The 19,965-nt window shown below is 59.8% G+C and overlaps 2 protein-coding genes across 6 annotated transcripts; one reads left to right on the forward strand and one right to left on the reverse strand.

Annotated features, from left to right (window-relative positions):
* Positions 1-617: 617 nt before the first annotated feature.
* OPRL1 (opioid related nociceptin receptor 1) lies at positions 618-19,962 on the reverse strand. Of its 3 annotated transcripts, none has more exons than XM_081255867.1 (5): positions 19,872-19,962; positions 19,034-19,138; positions 8,881-9,144; positions 3,870-4,225; positions 618-3,763 (listed from the first exon to the last, which is right to left on the reverse strand). In XM_081255867.1, exons 3-5 carry the CDS (start codon positions 9,111-9,113, stop codon positions 3,240-3,242), a joined length of 1,113 nt encoding a protein of 370 aa, XP_081111993.1. In that variant the 5' UTR covers positions 9,114-9,144; positions 19,034-19,138; positions 19,872-19,962; the 3' UTR covers positions 618-3,239. The 3 variants fall into 3 exon arrangements, with proteins under 3 accessions (XP_081111993.1, XP_081111994.1, XP_081111995.1); XM_081255868.1 differs by having other exon boundaries at positions 19,876-19,916; XM_081255869.1 differs by lacking the exon at positions 8,881-9,144.
* LKAAEAR1 (LKAAEAR motif containing 1) lies at positions 14,262-16,772 on the forward strand. 3 transcript variants are annotated; one of them, XM_081256165.1, is made up of 4 exons: positions 15,368-15,789; positions 15,919-16,320; positions 16,441-16,563; positions 16,650-16,772. In XM_081256165.1, exons 2-4 carry the CDS (start codon positions 15,928-15,930, stop codon positions 16,707-16,709), a joined length of 576 nt encoding a protein of 191 aa, XP_081112291.1. In that variant the 5' UTR covers positions 15,368-15,789; positions 15,919-15,927; the 3' UTR covers positions 16,710-16,772. The 3 variants fall into 3 exon arrangements, with proteins under 3 accessions (XP_081112289.1, XP_081112291.1, XP_081112290.1); XM_081256163.1 differs by adding an exon at positions 14,262-15,023 and having other exon boundaries at positions 15,660-15,789; positions 15,919-16,772; XM_081256164.1 differs by having other exon boundaries at positions 15,368-15,799; positions 15,919-16,772.
* Positions 19,963-19,965: the final 3 nt, after the last annotated feature.

A 19,965-nucleotide genomic window follows, 5' to 3' on the forward strand; every position in this document is an offset into this window, starting at 1 on the left:
TCTTCACGCAGGGCCCGCGACACGCCAAGGGTGGGGGAGCCATGGGCCAGCCAAGGTCGGGGTGAGAGGAGAGCCCTCACCGGGATCCCGCCCCGACTGAGCTGTGGACCCCGGGGAAAATGCCGCCCCCTCCACCGTGACTCCGGAGATGGACTGGGGAGCGGGGAGGGAGTGTCCCCATGCTCTGGGCTCCTGGTCCCAGAGAGAACTGGCCCTCTCCTTCCACTCCCCAAATCCCCTCGCCGTGACCCGGACCCCGGCCCGGCACCACCCGGCGCGGCCCCTGGGCGCAGCCTCCCGCGGGCCACAGCGCCCCTGGTGGGCAAAGTCCAGAGCTCCAGGTGAGCCCGCAGCTTCCCCGGTCCAGCCGATCCGCTGACACCCCCCCAACCCGGCCTTCCCCCACTACCCCGTGAGGAAGGTTCGGCGTCCCTTCTGCGCAGGCAGGGAAACCAAGGCTCAGCGAAGCCGGGAGACTTGACCGAGCCCAGCTGGTTGCGGTGGGCGGGGCGGGGATTGGGGCGAGGAAAGGGGCAGGGGGCGGAGGTGGCGATGCAGGCTGGAAGCCGGGTCGGGGCGGTGGGGCGTGGAGGTGGGGGCGGGTCGGGGCTGGAGGCAGGGGGCGGGGTCGGAGGGGGGAACAGAGGAGAGATCTGGGTGCAGGTGGGGGGGACGAGCCAGCCTTGGTCCCGCTTCCGAGGTCCCGCGGGCTGCTGGCCGGCCCCTCATCCCTGCCTGAACGGGGACGAGCGCAGACGCTCGCTGTGGGGTCGGCCTGGTTGGCAGCCCGGAGCACACCCTGAGCCGCCTCCTCCGCCAGGACCTCGCTGCCTCCTGAGCGCCCCCCATGCTAACTGCCACTGACTGTCTTGCACAGGTCGTTCCCAAATGGCCAGAAGCCCAGGAGGACATCTGTGCCCTGGAAGGGCAGTGTCAGCAGCACCAACGTGTCTGCCAGGGCCAAGTTAAAGATGTAAATGTTGGTAGCTGTCTTCATCTTGGTGTGTCTGCAGAGAGGACGGGGAGGAAGAAGGCTTCATTTGGCCACCTTGGCAGACCTGGCAGCAAAGGGCAAGGGGCCCTTCCTCTTGGCCGTCACAGGGGGCACCCTAAGCTTTCCCTTGATGCTGAATTTTTGTGTTAACAGCAATTTGCTTGTCATTAAAACTTATATAAACCCGGACATTGGCCCCTCAGCCTGTGCCCAAGCACTGCGACCGAGCTGGCCCTGGATGCCGCTGCGAAGCCCCTCTCTCTGACAGGGTTGTCTGCCCGACAGTCAGCCTGGGTAGAACCGGGCCCACGCAGGAGCCAGGAGGATCTCAGGATCTCGGGGCTGCCAGAGGAAGCGGCTCTGTCCATCTGTCATCAAACTCACTTGGATCCGCCCAAGGAACGAGGAAGGAGCTAGAGTGCGGGGAGGTGGGAGTGAAGAGAACCCAGAGCCCACTGTGGGGAAGCGCCCACCCACTGGACCCACAGGAACTTCCGGCTACAGGGGTGGGGAGTGCAGTGCTTGATTGTTTGGGGAGAAACTTTGTGCTGAAGCAAAGAAGACAGGCCCCCAAGACGTCATGAACTAGTCGACCCCTTCCCAAAGTGGGACAGTCGGCCAAGCACAGAGCCACATGAAGAGCACAGAGCAGGTTGGAGGACGAATCGACTTACACCCCACGTGCTAATCCCAGAGAGTGTACCCCAATGGCCCCCCCAAAGAGTCAGAAACACCTGTTGCAAGCAGAGCGCCCTGACCAGTGTGCAGGGGGTTATTCTGACCCTCCGTCACGGCCCCTGGAGACAGTTCAGGGCTGGTTACGTGCAGGGGAAATCACACTGTCCACATGCATAGATACATGGAGACACATGTTACACCAGCGCAAATGCGTGTCTTTCAGCCTTGGCACAAAAATGCTGCAGCCATAGTGGCTCTGGTCCTCAGAGCCTCCCGCTGCTGGCAGCACGGACAGAGCCCCGCCCTCCCCAAGAACGACCCCACAGGGCCGGGGCCCCCAGAGCAGGAGAGGCCAGTCCAGAGTCAGCACCTCCTCCTCTTTCCAGGTGCCTCAGCTCACCTGGCCAGGTCTGCAGCTCAGCTAGCAGGTACAGGCAGCTCTACCACTGCAGGTGTTTCAGCAGCTTGTCTGCAGGGCAAACGCTTGCCAAGTCACCGAGCTGCAGCCTCCATCTGCAGACTGGGAGGGTACTCCTCTGGGTGGTCACAGCGGGCAGGGTCCCCACGGCTCAGATGGTCCTTGCAGCCTCCCTCAAGCAGGTCTGCCAGCCCCAGCTCTCCTTCCAACTCTGCATACGAAGCCGCCTCTGACTGGGAAGCTCAGGCTTCCCCCACAGATAACTCTGGAGGCTTGTAAATGAAGTAGGGCCTCAGTCACTGGGGGTGCAGGGCAGGACCTGTCCCAGCTGGCATCCTTCCAAGGCCACCAGGACCCAAGCAGGACACAGGGTCCTGACAGCTGCACAGCCGCTGACCTCTGATGGGAGTCTGAAAGGAGGGCTTTGAGGGACAGCCCGAGGGGGGCCCAGGCAACCCAGACAGAGCACTGCAGAGCCTTCCCCACCCCACAGCTGAGACCAGGCACATGGGGCTGCTTCACAAACGACAGGGTGGCCTGCGGCGGTCCTGGCCACCTCACAAACCTGAACGGCCATGTCTGCGGCGCAGCAGTTCATGTGTCCTGGAGGGAACAGCCTTGCTGAGAAGCCTCCTAAGAGTTTCACTCTCAGGGCGAGTCTCACTGCCCAGGGATGCCCACTGGACTCTCCAGGCAGCGCCAGGCCCATCCAGCGGCCCAGAGGAGATACTGCAAGGCTCCATGCAGACAGCACACAGCACGAGGGGCACGTAGGACTGTACAGCCGCTGTCACGCTTCCGGCTGTGTGCCTACCCAGAGCGGGATGCAGCAGGGGAGAGGCCAGAACAGTCCATGAAGCTTGGCAGTGCCGGGGTGGCTCTGGCCGGGCATGCTCACCAGCGAGTCCTTGCACCCCCTCCCCGCCCTCCACTAGGAGGGCAGCTTTAGTACGACTAGGGCCTCGAGGGCAGCCCTAATGCTCTGACCTGTCCCATGATGTCACCAGACCCTCCAAGGCCACAGGGCCCGTGGAGGCTGGTGATGCGCAGTTGCACGTCAGCCTAGAGAGCGGTGACCTGGGTGAGCTCCGTGTTGGGTGTGGATGGGCTCTGCGGGCTGACAGGCACCATGGGCAGGTCCACGCCTAGTCATGCCGGCCGTGGCACCATCTCAGAGGTCTTGCGAGCAAGAGCCACATCCTTGGCAACGCTGCGCACGCGGTCTGACACCTGCGTCTCCCGGCGCAGGGTGGACGCGCAGCAGAACTTGCGGAAGCAGGCCTTGAAGTTCTCGTCCAGGAAAGCGTAGAGGATGGGGTTGAGGCAGCTGTTGACATAGCCGAGGGCCGTGCAGAAACGGAGGACGGCCACCACAGTCTCACTGCCTGGCTGGACGCCCAGCCCTTGGACCAGCACGAAGACCTGGACGGGCGTCCAGCAGCCCACGAACACAGCCACCACCACCAGCACCAGCCGCGTGATGCGCCGCAGGTTCCGGTCCTTCTCGCGGGAGCCTGAGAGCAGGCGGACGCCTCGCAGCCGCCGGATCATCAGGCTGTAGCAGACGGAGATGATGAGCACAGGGATGATGAAGGAGAAGAGGAAGATGCAGACGGCAAACACGGGGCCCCAGTAGTCCTGGGGGGTGGGGATCTCCACCAGACACTCGATCTCTGCAGGGAGAGAAGCAGGGTCAGGGCGGGTGGGCAGGTGGGCAGGGAGAGAGCCACCCAGAGCCAGGGGAGCGTGGCACTGGGGAGGAGGGTCCCCTGCACTGACCTTCATCCTCAACCTGTGCCGAGCCCATGATGGCAACAGGAACGCCCACAACAGAGGCCAGGGCCCAGATGGCCACATTGACAGCCTGGGCCTTGCTGGATGTCCGGACGTCAAGGGCACGGATGGGGTGGCAGATGGCTACGTAGCGGTCCACACTCATGGCAGTCAGCGTGAAGGTGCTGGTGAACATGTTGTAATAGTCAATGGCGATGACTGTCTTGCACAGGGCGTTCCCAAATGGCCAGAAGCCCAGGAGGACATCTGTGCCCTGGAAGGGCAGTGTCAGCAGCACCAGAGTGTCTGCCAGGGCCAAGTTAAAGATGTAAATGTTGGTAGCTGTCTTCATCTTGGTGTGTCTGCAGAGAGGACGGGGAGGAAGAAGGCTTCGTTTGGCCACCCTGGCAGACCTGGCAGCAAAGGGCAAGGGGCCCTTCCTCTTGGCCGTCACAGGGGGAACCCACTCTGCCCCCTGCTAAAATGTAGGCTCATGGGCCCAGCCCAATGCCATGGAGGCTGAAGGCAAGTATTTTAACACATTCTTCAAGTACTTACAGCACACAAAAAATGGTTCGCAACCTAAAGACTTGTCTGCCTTGGAAAAGAAGGGTGTGGGGTCGGGGGAGCAGAGTGTCTGCCTGCCCCTGCGTGAGAGCAGAGACAGGACTCATAAGACAAAGAACCTGTCCTCCTCCCTTTCAAGTCTCCCCCAAGACCCTTCTTGGACCAAAACGTTGGCCCTTCCACCACCAGAGGTTTCCAGGGGCTCCAGAATCTGGAAGAGCACACCAAACCAGGCCTCACTGTTGCCTAGCAACCGAGACAGGAAATGGTGACAGGGATGGGACAGATGCTAATGGGGTCTGATTGTATGCAAGAACCTGGCATGGGCCTGGAGGAACTGTGGGTGCTTAATAACTATCTGCTAAATGAATTAATAGTTGTCATAGTGGTGATGGTGGTAGTGTTGGTGATGGTGGTAATTATGGTGGTGGTGGTGGTGATGGTCATGGTGGAGATGGTGCTAGCAACAGTGGTGGTGATGGTGGTGGCAGCGATGGTGCTGGCGATGGTGGCGGTGGTGCTGGTGGTGGCAGTGGCGATGGTGCTGGTGGCGATGGTGGTGGTGATGGTGGTGGCGGTGGCGGTGGTGGTGGTGGTGATGGTGGTGGTGATGGTGGTGGTGGTGATGGTGATGGTGGTGGTGCTGGTGGTGGCAGTGGCAATGGTGCTGGTGGTGGTGATGGTGGTGGTGGTGGTGGTGGTGGCAGTGGGGGTGGTGGTCATTATGGTGGTGGTGATGGTGGCGGTGGTGGTGGTGGTGATGGTGATGGCAGTGGCAATGGTGCTGGTGGTGGTGATGGCGGTGGTGATGGTGGTGGTGGTGCTGGTGTTGGGGGTGATGGTGGTGGTGCTGGTGCTGGTGATGGTGGTGGCAGTGGCAATGGTGCTGGTGGTGGTGATGGTGGTGGTGGTGGTGACGGTGGTGGTGATGGTGGTGGTGCTGGTGACGGTGGTGGTGGTGCTGGTGACGGTGGCAACACCAGAGACGACAATGTTCCATGTCAATTAAACTGCCATGAAGGAATCTGGGGTTTCGTTCTGCCTCTTCGAGAGAGATTTAGAATAAGCTCAAAGAGGCCTTAATCATGACCAAATAACAAGGACAGTGGTGACGGCAGATGCCTGTGCCAAGTTCTTCACTTGGATTTTAACTCATTTAAGATTCAGAAGCGCTATTTTGATGCCCAGTCTGCACAGGAGGACATTCAGGCTCAGAGGATCTAAATGGTCTTCTCAAGGCCACAGAGATGGTAAAAGGAAAAGTGGGTCGAGAGAACTAGAAGAGCAGCCACAGACAGGAGGAAAGATTTGCCAAAGACCCATCTGACAAAGGACTGCTGTCCAGAATGCACGAAGAACTCCTAATACTCGACAATAAGGACACAGACAGCCTGGTTAAAAATGGGCCAAAGACCTTAACAGACCCTCAGCAAGGAAGATATACAGACAGCAAAGAAGCACATGAAAAGATGCTCCACCTATGTCAGCAGAGAAATGCACATTAAAACAACAATGAGGACTTCCCTGGTGGCGCAGTGGATAAGAATCCGCCTGTCAGTGCAGGGGACACGGGTTCGAGCCCTGGTCCGGGAAGATCCCACATGCCGCGGAGCAACTAAGCCCGTGCGCCACAACTGCTGAACCTGCGCCCTAGAGCCTGTGCTCTGCAACAAGAGAAGCCACCGCAGTGAGAAGCCCGCACACCGCAACGAAGAGTAGCCCCCGCTCGCCGCAACCAGAGGAAGCCCGCGCAGAGCAACGAAGACCCAACACAGCCAAAAATAAACAAAAAAATTTTAATAAAACAACGAGATACCACTACATACCTATTAGAATGACCAACATTTGGAACCCTGACACCACTAAATGCTGGTGAGGATGTCAATAGGTACAGCCATTTGAAAGACAGTTTGGCAGTTTCTTACAAAACAGACTCTTACCATAAGATTCAGCAATCACCCACCCTTTGATACTTACCCAAAGGAGTTGAAAATATATCCACATAAAAACTTGCACACGGATGTTTATAGCAGCTTTATTCATAGTGCTGAAACTTGGAAGCAACCAAGATGTCCTCCAGTAGGTGGATGAATAAATAAACTGTGGCTCACCCAGAAAATGGAATATTATTCAGCAGTAAAAAGGAATGAGCTCTCAAGCCGTGAAAAGACACGGAGGACCCTGACGTGCACACTGCTAAGTGAAAGAAGCCAATCTGAAAAGGCTGCAGACTGTATGATTCCACATTCTGGAAAAGCAAAACTATGAACACAGTAAAAAAGATCAGTGTTTGCCAGGGGTTGGGAGGTGGGAAAGGATGAACAGGCAGAGCACGGAGGATGTTTAGGGCAGTGAAACTACTCGGTGTGATATTGTAATGGTGGACACATGCCTTTATATATTTGTCCAAACCCATAGAAAGTACAACACCAAGAGGGAACCCTAAGGTAAACTATGGATTTGGGGTGATTATGATGTATCAGTGTAGGTTCATCAGTTGTGAAAATGTACTATTCTGGTGGGGATGTTGATAATGGGGGAGATGATGCCTGCGGAGGGGAGGGGAGGGCAGGGACTATATAGGAAACCACTGTACCTTCTCCTCAATTTTGCTGTGAACCTAAAACTACTTTAAAAACATTGCCTGTGGGCTTCCCTGGTGGCGCAGTGGTTGAGAGTCCGCCTGCCGATGCAGGGGACGCGGGTTCGTGCCCCAGTCCGGGAAGATCCCACATGCCGCGGAGCGGCTGGGCCCGTGAGCCACGGCCGCTGAGCCTGCGCGTCCGGAGCCTGTGCTCCACAACGGGAGAGGCCACAGCAGTGAGAGGCCCGCGTACCGCAAAAAAAAAAAAAAAAAATTGCCTGTAAAAAAAGAGCAGGGACTGGAACTGGGTGTTTCTGACACTGAGGCAGCCCACCCCAGTGCCATGGCTCAAAACACATGGTTCTGCCTCTGAGCCCGGCGTGCTCACAGCAGTTCCCGGGCATCACTCTCTGTGGAGACTGCTCGTGGGCAAGACGACCTCCCCTCTCTGCTCTAATCAAGACGTGCCTCTGAGGGGCTTGATGCCCCCACGCAGAGGAGAGACCCCACAAGAAACGCTCACAACCGGAAGGAGGAACACGCCCACCCCCACCCACAGTTCTCACCCATAGCACACCCTCCAGCCATGAAGGGGCACGTGAGTCTAGTACCCGGGGCCAGCGCTGGGGGGAGGGCGGCTGCTCCTCGCAGCCCCTTGTCTGAGCGCACACGTGACACACACCGGCACGTACAAGTGTACAAGGGCATGCTTACACACATGACACACACTGGCACTACAAGTGTACAAGGGCATGCTTACACACATGCACGGACACGGACAGAGCCACAAGGGCGTGTGCACATGCATGTGCACACACGCACACATATGTATACACATAAAGCACTGTGTGCCCACATGCACACACGTGTGTGTTCATACTCGCGCATTCATGCCCACGCTCACATACATGTACAAACATGTACATGCTCGCATGTATTGTGTCCATGCACACAGATGTATGTACAAGGTGCAGTACACACACATATATGCACACACCCAGACGTGCACACACTCACACACGTGTGCACATTCACATGGGTGCACACTCTCATGTGTACACACATTTACATGCTCATGTGCATGCGTACACATACATGTATACACGTGTGTGCGCACATGCACAGTGCATGTGTCCCCACGCTGTCCCGATGCCATCCCCACACGCTGTTCCCACCCTGTCCCCACATTCCCCCCACGCTCTTCCCACTCTACCACCCCATGCCATCCCCACGCTGTCCCCACGCTCTTCCCACTTTGTTTCCCCATGCTGTCCCCTCATACTGTCTCGGCCATCCTTCCACAATGTCCCCACATCATCCCCCATTATGTCCCCCCAGCAGCGTGGCTGCCATCCTTGACCCCACAAGCATTCCCATTCTGAGCGCCAGCAAATGCTGGAATCGGCCCAAACACCAGCGGTGAACACGGAGCCCCGGAGCTGAGGAAGGAGCTTCGTGAAGCTGCCCCAGCGCCGGACCTGGACGACGCCGACAAGAGCTGCCTTCCGGGATCACTGCGGGGCCCGTGAGGTACTCACGCGGCAGCTTGGCTGGGAGCCTGGCGCACGGCTCAGATGGAGCGTCATCTCTCAGGAGTCAGGGCGGCGCTCCATCTGGGACGGAGCTGTGCCTCCTCCCACACCCGGACTGGACCCTGCCTCTCCCTCTCCCCCAGCCAAATGCCTCTGCCCTCAGGAGCTGAGCCACCAGGGCCTCAGGACTGACCCTGCCCAGTGCCAGGGGGCCAGGGATTGAACAGGGGGGGAGATCCCCACGTGCCAAGCCTGCCAGAGCAGCCCCTGCTCCATGCCCTCGGCAGCTGCTCAGGACTCACCGGTGGGAGACGGGGGGTGGTGCCCAGCCTACCTGAGGATGACATACATGACGAGACAGTTCCCCAGCAGCCCCCCGATGCACACAGCCAGGTAGAGCCCCACGATGGTGACCTTGAGCCCGAGGGGCAGGAAGGCGCCGTGGCTGGCATTGAGCAGCAGGTGCGGGGGCAGCAGGCTGTGGTTGGGGCTCAGGAGGGACAGGTTGCCCTGCAGGTGGCCGCCGTAGAAGACTTCCCAGAACGGGGCAGGGAAGAGGGACTCCATGCCCCGCCCTGCACGCAAAGCCCTACGGAACCTGGGGAGGCACAGGGACATGTGAGCGCAGCACCCAGCACCCACCCAGCCCCGGGCCACAGACACGGAGGCACGTGCGTGTGCACACACGTACACGCACACACCGGGCACACGGAGACACGCAAACGTGTATGCCAGGGACAGGGATACATGAACAGAGGGGCACACGTGCACACACACAGGGACACAGTCTCAGCTGGCCTGCAGGCTGCCACATGGATGCGCGGACGCGCTTACACAGCGGGATGTGTCCACCCACGGGGGCTCACCGACACAGACGCACACACACACACACACACACACACACAGATGCCCAAAGCTGCCCTTGTGCACACGCAGGCACAAAAGGGACCAAGACACACCCAGAAACACCTGGAACACTGGACACAGGGCAACCGAGCACAGGGCCTCCTCCTGCCCCTCCCCAGCCCTGCCTGAGAGCGGCGGCCACCACAGGTCACCTCCACGCCAGCCCCCAGCGGCTCAGCCTTACCTCGGTGACCTCCGTGGGAGCTGGAACCCCGGAGACCCTAACCCTCGGCCTGCGGCGGAGCAGGGCTGGGAGCGCCGGCCCGACTCAGCTCCGGGTCTGGACGGGACTGCGGCTGCCGCACAGTGGCAGCTGCTCCTTTTCCTTCTCAGACGCCAGACCAGACGCAGCAGCCTGGTGCACGGAGCTGGGGGAGGGGAGGAGGCTGCAGCTCCAGAGGGGAGGGGCCGTGCAGGATGGAGGAGGGGGCCCCAGGCTGGATGGGGACAGATGCAAGGACCAGGGTGCACCCTCAGAGATGAACAGCAGAGAGAGGCTTGGACCCACAGAGCCCAGGCAGAGACAGGCTCGAACACACGGACACAGGGATAGGTGCACATGAGAACTCAGACACGTGGACGGACGCACACACACACACACACACAAGGACACACAGGGACTCAGGGACAGACACATGGAGACACAGGGACAAACACACAAGAACAGACACAAAGGACATGCAGAAACACACAAAGACATGGAACGGAGACTCGGAGAGACACACACAAGACAGAGACAGACGTGAAGCCGCATCTCACTCAGAAGCAGAGCCTTGGACGGACTCAGACCTGCCCCAGCCGGAGTTCCATGCCCAGAACAGCGCCCCTCAGCTGGGATCCCAGGGCAGCTGAGCCACAGGGGGCCGCCGGTCAGGTGGCTGGGCCCCTGCCCAGCCAGCCCTGATCAGATCAGAGCCTCATAAGCAAGCAGGATGTCTGGACTGTCCAGTGTGCCCCATGTGCCTCCTGGGTGCCAAGCCCATCACAAGCACAAGCTTGTCCATCCCCACTACCCCTAACTGCGGGCCTCAGCATCATCTTTGTGCCAACAAGAGCAGTAAGCCTCAGCACCTCAGCAGTGTGAAGCCACCTGTCAAAGTGGCAGAGACAGGGTTCAAAGCCAGGTCTGTCTGCCACCTGAAGACCCACCGAGGGCACCTCTGCCTCAGCTGGGTCCCTGAACAACATCTGAACATCACTGCCTCACAGCCTGGGCCCCCAGCACCCACACAGCAGAACACGGAGCTGCCTCCTTCCCATCCCTGGGGTCACATGCCTTGTGGGTGACCCCTGAGCTGAACTGCCAGCCCCATCCAGTCAAGGGGTCGTTCTTCCTGCCCGGGCTCTGCCCACACAGCCCAGACCCTGCTTGGAGCATCTGTCTCCAAGGATGGGGACCTGGTTGCTAGGCGACTGGCAGCAGCGTCGCTAGGATACCTGGCGAATCAGGAGAGGACAGAGCAGGCGAATAGCCCAGGGCTCAGCATCCCAGGCCGTCCCCCAGGACGTATCTGTGCGTCTTCACTGCAGTCGACCCAGGGACACGTGTGGAGACACGGGGCACATCCACAGAGGCACTCAGGACACAAAGACTCACAAAAACACACACAAAGATGCCCAAATAGGCACACAGGTAAACAAACAGACAGGGGTACATGCTCAGAGGACGCACAGACACTCGAAGGGACCCACAGACGCATGGGCCACACCCACGCAAACCCACACTAGGGTGCACGTGAGGCACAAGGTAGACACGGGAGAAGAGGCAGACCAAAGCCTCAGATGCCTGGGGACACACGTGCACCACATTCTCCAGGCAGAGCTCGAAGCCCCATCCCATTGACCTTGGGAGCCCCAGCAGGGCAGGAACCCCAGGGGCTCGCCCTCCTGCAGCCTCCCCGACCTGGGCTCCCCGAGGTCTGAGCAGCCAACCTCAGCCCCTCCCACCCCCACTGCCTGGGCCCACCTGCCCACCAGTTTACTAAGCTGTTTCCTAATGGCCTTCAGCCTGGGGAAAGGGCGGGGCTCGGAGGCTGCCCTGAGGCTGGGTGTGAGTTCCCGTCTGGACAGACCTCCCATGAGGGCACATCGGGCACGCCTGGGCCCACCTGCCCGCACGGGCAGTCTCAGCCCAAGGACTGGACGGTGGGGGGCCAGGCCAGGGTACTGACAACACTCCCTCTGGGGATGGTAGCCCCCAGCCCTGGACCCTGCAGGGTTCCCACAAAGGGGGCCTGGCCCAGGAAATGGCCCCGCCTCTCTCGACCCCTGTACGTCCAAGAGAAGACACAGAACATGTGTTACACATGGGGCAGCAGGGAACACGTGCGAGCATCTGTATCAAAGCAAGACAACCTCAAACACACACATCACATGCAGGCAAAACAAAACATGCAAGGGTACCAGCGACAGCCCAAGACACGCAGCTTCCATGAATGACAGAACACGGGTCCGCAACATATCCAGTGACAGCCTGAGCAGGGCTACACGTGGAGGTCACAGGCATTCCGGGCAGGACCCAGGTCCCAGAGTGCCAGTGACACCCACAAACTGGGGTGAACGCACCTCACCCTTGCACCCAGTGACTCAGGGCCCGTCAACGCCAGATGGCACACTGTCCGCTGCCCCTCGGTCCGCATATGCTTTGCCACCCCCCCCACCCCCCGGAGCAGGGCACGGGAATCAAAGCACAGTCGCCAGCAGCCTCACCCAGAACAGCCATCCCCAGGGAACTCAGTCACCAGGCCAGTTGTGCTGTTAAAAAGTAAAAGGAATGGGGCTTCCCTGGTGGTGCAGTGGTTAAGAATCCGCCTGCCAGTGCAGGGGACACGAGTTCAAGCCCTGGTCCGGGAAGACCCCACATGCCGCAGAGCAACTAAGCCCGCACGCCACAACTACTGAGCCTGTGCTCTAGAGCCCGCGAGCCACAACTGCTGAGCCCGCGTGCCTAGAGCCCGTGCTCCTCAACAAGAGAAGCCACGGCAATGAGAAGCCCCCGCACACCGTGACGAGGAGTAGCCCCCGCTCGCCTCAACTAGAGAAAAGCCTGCGTGCAAAAAAAAAGTAAAAGGATTTTCATAATTCTGGGCTTCTTCATAAAATATTACTTTTTCCTTGTGATTTTAACTTCCTAATATTTACATACAGTGACAGAGAATTGTAGATTTGCAATATAATGTTAAATATTGCAGTCATTTAATAATACTTATTAATATTATTTTGAAGTTTTATTTTCAGGCCTTGGCATTGATCAGCATGCTCTTAGATCTCAGCATTTCCACCAGCCCTTGAAAAACACATGAATCTTGGACACAGAAACAGGCGGGAGACGTGGCCCGGGGCCTCACAGTGGCTGGGCCCCAGACACAGGGAGCACCTCCGAGCACCTCCCCTCCCAGGGGAGCTGTAGGGGGGGTGGAGAAGCAGGAAGAAGCTCCGCTCAGGAATGTGAACTATGCCAACACCAGGCCCTCTGGGAATTAAGGAGGAGAGGGTGTCAAAGGTTTTCAATCCTACAAAAACAGAGGGAAAGTTACCAGTCCCTTCTCACAGGGGAGTGTGCCATTCTCCCCCTCCCCCCATAACTCCCACTCTTGCAAGTCACTTCCCCCCTGCATCTCCCTGGCCAGGACCCTGGGAAGCTGAGAGGAGGGCCCAGACTCCTGTCTCAGAGAACTCACTCCTGTGGGAGCGCAGAGTGAGGGCCAGAGGTGGTACTGGCCTGGGCTGCGTGTATCCAGGAGGACTGCTTGAAGGAGGAGGTGGGTCAGCCTGCCTAGGTCCTCACTGCTTCTTCTGGAGCCCAGAGACCTTTGCCTTCAAAAGCCCCTCGGTGATGCTGAATCCCAAGGCCCAGGCCTCACCCTAAAGGCACAAGCTCTGTGGGGCGGGGCGGGGGAAGGGGAAGCATCCAAGGAACAGCTCCTGCAAAGGCTTGGGGGCTGGAAGGATGGACAGTTCCATGCAGCTTTGGGAAGGGGGGGATGGCACGCCAAGTCAACAGCCTCCTTCGGAAAGGCCAGAACCTCAGCTGAGACACCACCCCCAAAGCCAGGACAGTCTCTCCCCTCAGGGACTGAGGCTGTGAACTCCCAAAACGGCACCATCCATGGGCGTCAGTGCCCACCTTGGCACATCCATGAATGAAGGGAAGAGGCATGTTTACACTGTGGGAACCACCAATACATTAACAAATTATGGACTTAATGCACTCATTTTGGCCTAACATCAACTGTGCAATGAGTACATGGATTAATGAATCCAGAATAATCTGATGACTGCACGAACAAACTAAAGAATTAATCAGTTAAGTGAATCAGTTATAAAATATTATGAAATTAACAAATGCACAAATAAATTACAGAAATCTAGGACCCAGGACCCAGAAATCAAAACCCGAGTCTGGGGACTTCTCTGGTGGTTCAGTGGTAAAGAATCCGCCTTCCAATGCAGGGGACGTGGTCTGCTCCCTGGTCGGGGAACTTAGATCCCACATGCTGCGGGGCAACTAAGCCCATGCACCACAACTACTGAGCTCACGCGCCTCAAGGAGAGAGAGAAAACGCACGCACCACCACTAGAGAGAAGCCCACGTGCCGCAACGAAGAGCCCACGCGCCGCAACTAAGACCCAACACAGCCCAAAAAAAAAGAAAGAAAGGACTTCCCTGGTGGCGGAGTGGTTAAGAATCCGCCTGCCAATGCAGGGGACATGGGTTCGAGCCCTGGTCCAGGAAGATCCCACATGCCTCGGAGCAACTAAGCCCATGTGCCACAACTACTGAGCCTGCACTCTAGAGCCCTCGAGCCGCAACTACTGAGCCCCCGTGCCACAACTACGGAAGCCCATGCGCCTAGAGACCCTGCTCCGCAACAAGAGAAGCCACCACAATGAGAAGCCCACACACCGCAACGAAGAGTAGCCCCCAGCTCTCCACAACTAGAGAAAGCCTGTGCACAGCAACAAAGACCCAATGCAGCCAAAAATAAATAAATGAATAAATTTATTTGAAAAAAAGAAAGAAAATAAATAAATATTTTTAAAAAGGAGAACAAAACCAATGGTCTAAAAAAAAAACCCGACTCTGTTCTTACACCACCCCTGGGACCCCCAGACTTGCCCTGGAAGAGGTGAAGAGTCCTGAGTTCTGCTGCGGGAGGCCTCGTGGGCCGTGAAGAGGGGAAGGGGCTCAACCACGAATGTCTCCTCAGATCTGCGCCCCCTGACCCCAAAACTAGCCAGCAAAGGCCTCTCCAGTCAGGAAGCTGGGCCCACAGCCCGCAGAAAAGTGCGTTTGGGGCTCTTCAGAAAAGAAAGAGAGCGCACCCGGGCTGTTAAAGCTGACAGTCATCTCCCTCATGGTCCTTGACAGCCGGGAGGTCCCGGGGCGGGGGATCTGGCCAGGGACCTCGGCGCACTTGGACCGAGGTTCTGACCACTCACCTCCCCGAGGGCTCGCCCCGCCCCCGTTGGCTTGGGGGAGGGGCGGGCCTCCTGGTTGCCGAGCAACCGCGTCAACAAGTTCCAGAGAGTCTGGGCTGAGTTGGAGGCCCAGACCCGAGAAGGCGGAAAGTATGGGGTGTGGAAATGGGAGGCAAGGGCCGGGCACTCGACCGCCGCTGCTAGGGACGGGGCAGGGGAGGGAGCGGACGCCAGCCTCTGTCCCAGTGCGGGCCAGGACCCGGCCCAGGATCTGGGGTCCGGGGTCTGGGGTGCTGTGGGCTGGGCCGGGCGAGGAAAGGAGCCCTGCAGGGCTGCACCGGGACTTCCGGGGTGTTTCCCTCTCCCACCTCGTGGGCCCTTCCCCCTCTACCACCTTTTCCCTGGGCTCCTCTCTCCCTTACTCCATCTAGACCCAGCGGGGGACAGGCTGGGGGGATGGCGTCTCCCCTGCAGCAAGCCAGCTGTCCATTCGACTCTGAGGCTCCGCCGCACACAAGTGAGACCTCCCACAGACACACAAACGGACCCACACAACAACATCAAACACACACACATCTCCCAGAGAAGCATGAGTCCTCTGCCCAAGATATAATGAAGGCCCGCCCCCTCCATCTCCAGCCCCTAACACTAAGACAGAGGGGTCTGAGGCCTACGCAGACATGGGGGACGGAACACAGCGAGGGTCCCGGCAGGGGAGGTAGTGTCCTCCTAGCCTCACCCGGGGCAGTCAGTCTCAAGCTGTCTCCACCCCTGAGGGCAACTCAGGGGTCTCAGCATTTTCCCAGTGGCGGGAGAAACAGCCCGTGGGCAGGAAGGGAGTGGATCAGAAAGTTCTAGCGGAGTAAGGAGGCTGAGCTGACCGGGACGTGTGCGAGGTTGCGGCAAAGGTGCAGAGGTCAGAGGAGGTGCGGGCCCTAAGGCGGGCTGCGCGGGGTCCAGAGGGGCCGGAGCTGGGAACCCACGGCGGGGCCAGGTCAGACCGAAGGAGAGCGGGCGCCAACGGGACATCGCCTTCCCTCGGCAGGGCCCGAGGATGCAGCCAGAGCCGGCGAAGGGGACCGCGCGCAGGGTCCCGCGGGAGCGAGCGGGTAAGGGCGCGCAGGGCGCAGGGGCCCGCGTGGGCTGTGCCAAGGCGGAGCCCCCGACGCCGGGCTGGGCCCTCACGCTGGAGGGCTTGGCGGCCATGCGGCCCGCGCAGCGCCACAGCCACCTGCTCTTCGGCGACCTGCTGGAGGACGTGGGCGCGGCCGCTTCCGTCTTCCCGAGCGAGTCAGCGGAGCTGGGTCACCGCATGCCTGACCCGCGTGCGTGGACGCTGCCGCTCGAGACGCCCGCGCAGCGCCAGGACCGGGTCCTCGGCGTCCTCAAGGCCGCCGAGGCCCGCGGCCGAGTCCGCGCTCTCCGACAGCGCTACGCCCGCCTGCGGGTGAGGCCGGGGCGGGGCCGGGGCGGGGGGACCACCCGGCCCGGGGCTCTGAGGGCGAGGCGGGGCCGCCCGTCGCCAAGGCTCCGCAACACCCCCGCGCCCTGACCCCGGCACCCGCAGGCGGAGGAGATCTCGCTCCTCATCCTGCGGCAGAAGTCCGCGCGCGCCGCCCTCCGGCTGGAGCTGTTTCTGCCGCCGCAGCTGAAGCCCACGAGGATCCCAGACCCCCTAGACCGTCAAGAGGTGCCTGCGAGCCCGGGAAGGGCCGGGGAGGGGGGGAGCGCGCCCTCCGCCCCGCACACCCGGCCCCAGCACCTCCTCCCCCGCAGCGGAGGCGCGTGGAAACCATTCTGGAGGAGAAAGTCGACGGCAGCATCTTCCCGCGTTGATGGCGACCCCACAGTGCACTACTGCGCCCCACCCTCCTACATAAAGTTCTCACTTTCCAAGCGCCCCCTGGTCTCTAGGCTTCCTTTCTCTAGGTCCCCTGGGAGGGAAGGGGGAAGGATGGATGCTGCGTCTCCCACATCCGATGGCACAGGCATTGGGGTACTCAGAGTGCAGCTCCTCCAATAAAGTGGAAAGCTACAAGCTGGCTGACATCACACTCACAGGGGGCAGGGACACCCCTCATCCCCCAAATCCCACGCTGCCCCCAGCAGGCACTCTGGTGCCCTGTGAGTCCGTGGGAGCCCCCAGCCTGGGTGTGATGGGAAGAAGAGCCTGTATCAGCAACAGTCACACCCCCAGAGGTAAGGGCAGCCTCAGGGAGAAAGTGGTACCCAAGTAGGACCCCAGACTGCAGGTCATTCCATCAGAGGGTCAGCGAGGAAGGTGACATTCTGGACAGGAGAGTGACTGCACAAGCCACAGCTGGCCTTTGGACAGTCAGCCATGCCTGGGAGGTCCCCAAGAGGACCAGGAGACTGGGGAAGGGGAGACCCCTTCAGGCAGAAATCACCCTCGGGTTTTCCTTTCCATCTTGATAGTCCTCCTCTGCCCCTTTGATCCCCCTTGCTGGACCACACACACACACACACACACACACACACACACACACACACGTACACACACATACACACACACAGAGGACAGGAAGGACACCGCCCCTGTTCCATTCTGACAAACCCACATCCTGCAAACCCTCTGGATTCTGAAGAACCTCCCAAGTTTTTGGACAGATCTCCCTTCGAGAACTTACTCTCCTGCCCAACACAGGCTCTTTGCAGACACTGAGATTTCTCTTAGCCCGCTCTCCCTTTTCCTCCCTCCCAGCAGTCCAGCGGGCTACAGAGGTGGGGGCCTCAGACAAGGCCCTCCCCTGCCAGGAGGCTCTGGCAGAGTTGCCAGCCTTCAGCAGAGAACTGGTCCTGGAGGGGTGGGCCCTCTACTGGCAGAGGTCAGAGCTGGGGTCCAGCAAGGAATCCTGCTCGGTGGCGGCCAGTGCCCTCCCTGACGCAGCTCAGAATGGGGACCTGAGCCCTCTGTGTCCTCAGCAAGCCCTTCCCCCTCACAGGACCCTTCGCCTGTTCTGGGTTGTTGCACCCTTGGCGTTGATCCAAGCCCAGAATTGTGTGTGGAGCGGGAGACTGGAAGCTCCATGAGGGAGGGGGGAGCTCTCTATGGGGGGGTGCGGGGGGTGGTTCAGGCAGGTAGGGGACACAAGGAACAGGGGAAGAGAAGGTGGCTTGGGCGAGGGGCAGAGAGACAGGGAAGGGGAGCATCAGGCAGGCACTTGAGGACACAGGACGAGAGGGGCACCCGCCGCCCTGAGGAGGCCAGCAAGAGGGCGGCCTCACAGACAGCTCTGCACCAGGTGTGAGGCTGGCACATGGGCACCCTCTGATCCCCACACCAGGGACGGGTCCTCGGTCTGCAGAGAAGGCCCGGGAAAGTGGCCGAGGACAATTCTGCAGGGCCTGAAGGAGGCTTCTGCTATGGGAAAGCAAAGCATGTAGGCCACAGCCCAATGTACTGGGGGCTGGGAGCTCATGCTCTAGACAGAGGGTCCTGGGTTCAAATCCCACTCTCAGCATTACCTGCTGCACAGCCTTGAATGAGCCCCTGCCCGGCCCACTTGGTTCCTCCTGTGGAATATGGGATAGACTCCCCAGAGGAAGGGCCGAAGACCCAGGAGGGCTGAGGCAAGGGGCATGGAGAGGCCTCAGTGGCTGGGGGACATGCGGGGATGGCGAGAGGAAGGACAGTGTATGGAGGGCTGGGAGGGGGAGGGGAGGGCCAGAGAAGCGTATAGAGTGTGGCCTGAGTGGAAGAGAAGTGCGCTGACCCACACCCGCATTCAGCTGCCCCACACGTCTCAGGAGGCGGGTGAAGATGCCACATCAAGTACCATGGCATAGGCAGGGCTGTGTGACCTTGACTAAGCTCTGGCCCGTCTTTGAAGGACCTACCTCCCGGGACTGTTATCTAGGCTAAATAAGAAGCAGCCGCCTCCCATCTGGGCAGGCCTCCAGCCTCTGCCCTGTTCCAGCCAGCCTGTCAACATGGCAGCCAAGCCCCCTGGGCACATGGCATCAAGAGACCCCCCAGACTGCAGGGCCCCTCTCTCCTCCCTGACCTTGGCCCGCACTCTCTTCAGCTCAGCCCCTGCCCTGCTGCCCTGCTAGTGGCCCCAGCTCCGTCCTGTGCTGAGCAAGAGGCAGCGCTGAAACACCCCCCTCCTCGCCGTGTGCTTCTCCTCAGCTCTCCTCACCTCTCACCCAGTCTGCAAGTCCACTTCTTCTCTGCTCCGGGGCTTGTCGGTCCTGCTCACTGCCAGGTCCCGCTGACTGGCACACAGGGGACACGCAGACATTTGCTGGATGAATGAAGAGCGCATGTAAAATCTCCACTCCCTTTATACCCCCAAGAGCACTGAAAAAAGTGAGCACCTACAACTTGAGCAACTGGAAGGCATTTTGTGAGCGGGCCCTGGGCACCAGGGGACAGGAGCTGCATACAGTCGGAGGCCAGGGGGACTCAGACACTCTGCAGACCACTTCCAGAGCAGGGTCAGGGCCTCCCAGACACTGGCCCAAAGCATGCTGAGATAAGGAATTTAACTCACAGCTATACCAGGTCATAAAATAGGAGGAGAGTTGTCCAAAGAGAAGGGACAGGCATTCGTGGCAAAGGGGAGGTGTGGCTTTAAACTGTAGAACATCTGGGGGCAACTGGAGGGGTTGAAAGGGACTCAGCCAGGCCCCGCAGACAGGGACATTTGGCGACCCGGATATAAGAACCAGTACCCCCGACATCACTGGCACCGAAGCCCAGGAACCTCCTTCCTTGGGAAGTCCCCTACAGCACGGTGACAGCGCGCCCTTAACCCTATTTCACAGGTGAGGACACCCAGTGCCAGAGAGGCTAAGGGCCAGGCCGGAACTGACCACGGGGGACAGTCCTTTCCAGTGGCCTCTCCCTCGAGCGGAGCAAGTAGCCTATGGGGACGCCCCCCACCCCCCGCCTCCACCCCACCCCGTAACGGCAACGCTGGACCGGCCCTGCCGAGCAGAGCTGGGACACGGCCACACCCCCAGCTGCCGCAGTACCAACTCAGCCGCCCCGGAGGGCCAGAGGCCCCATCATCAGCACGGGCCACCCTAAGCGACGGTGGGGACGGAGGCGCCGCGCTCCTGAGCGCGG

The sequence above is a fragment of the Mesoplodon bidens genome, assembly GCF_964165515.1.
Source record: "Mesoplodon bidens genome assembly, chromosome: 15".
Classification (NCBI taxonomy): Eukaryota; Metazoa; Chordata; class Mammalia; order Artiodactyla; family Ziphiidae; genus Mesoplodon; species Mesoplodon bidens.

Excerpts from the sequence above, each read along its gene's own strand:
- OPRL1 (XM_081255867.1), bottom strand. The coding sequence starts at position 9,113 with ATGGAGTCCCTCTTCCCTGCCCCGTTCTGGGAAGTCTTCTACGGCGGC. Across the intron at positions 4,226-8,880 it reads GTCATGTATGTCATCCTCAG|ACACACCAAGATGAAGACAG; the intron begins GTAGGCTGGGCA and ends TCCTCTCTGCAG. Across the intron at positions 3,764-3,869 it reads GGCACAGGTTGAGGATGAAG|AGATCGAGTGTCTGGTGGAG; the intron begins GTCAGTGCAGGG and ends CTCTCCCTGCAG.
- LKAAEAR1 (XM_081256165.1), top strand. The coding sequence starts at position 15,928 with ATGCAGCCAGAGCCGGCGAAGGGGACCGCGCGCAGGGTCCCGCGGGAG. Across the intron at positions 16,321-16,440 it reads AGCGCTACGCCCGCCTGCGG|GCGGAGGAGATCTCGCTCCT; the intron begins GTGAGGCCGGGG and ends CGGCACCCGCAG. Across the intron at positions 16,564-16,649 it reads ACCCCCTAGACCGTCAAGAG|CGGAGGCGCGTGGAAACCAT; the intron begins GTGCCTGCGAGC and ends CCTCCCCCGCAG.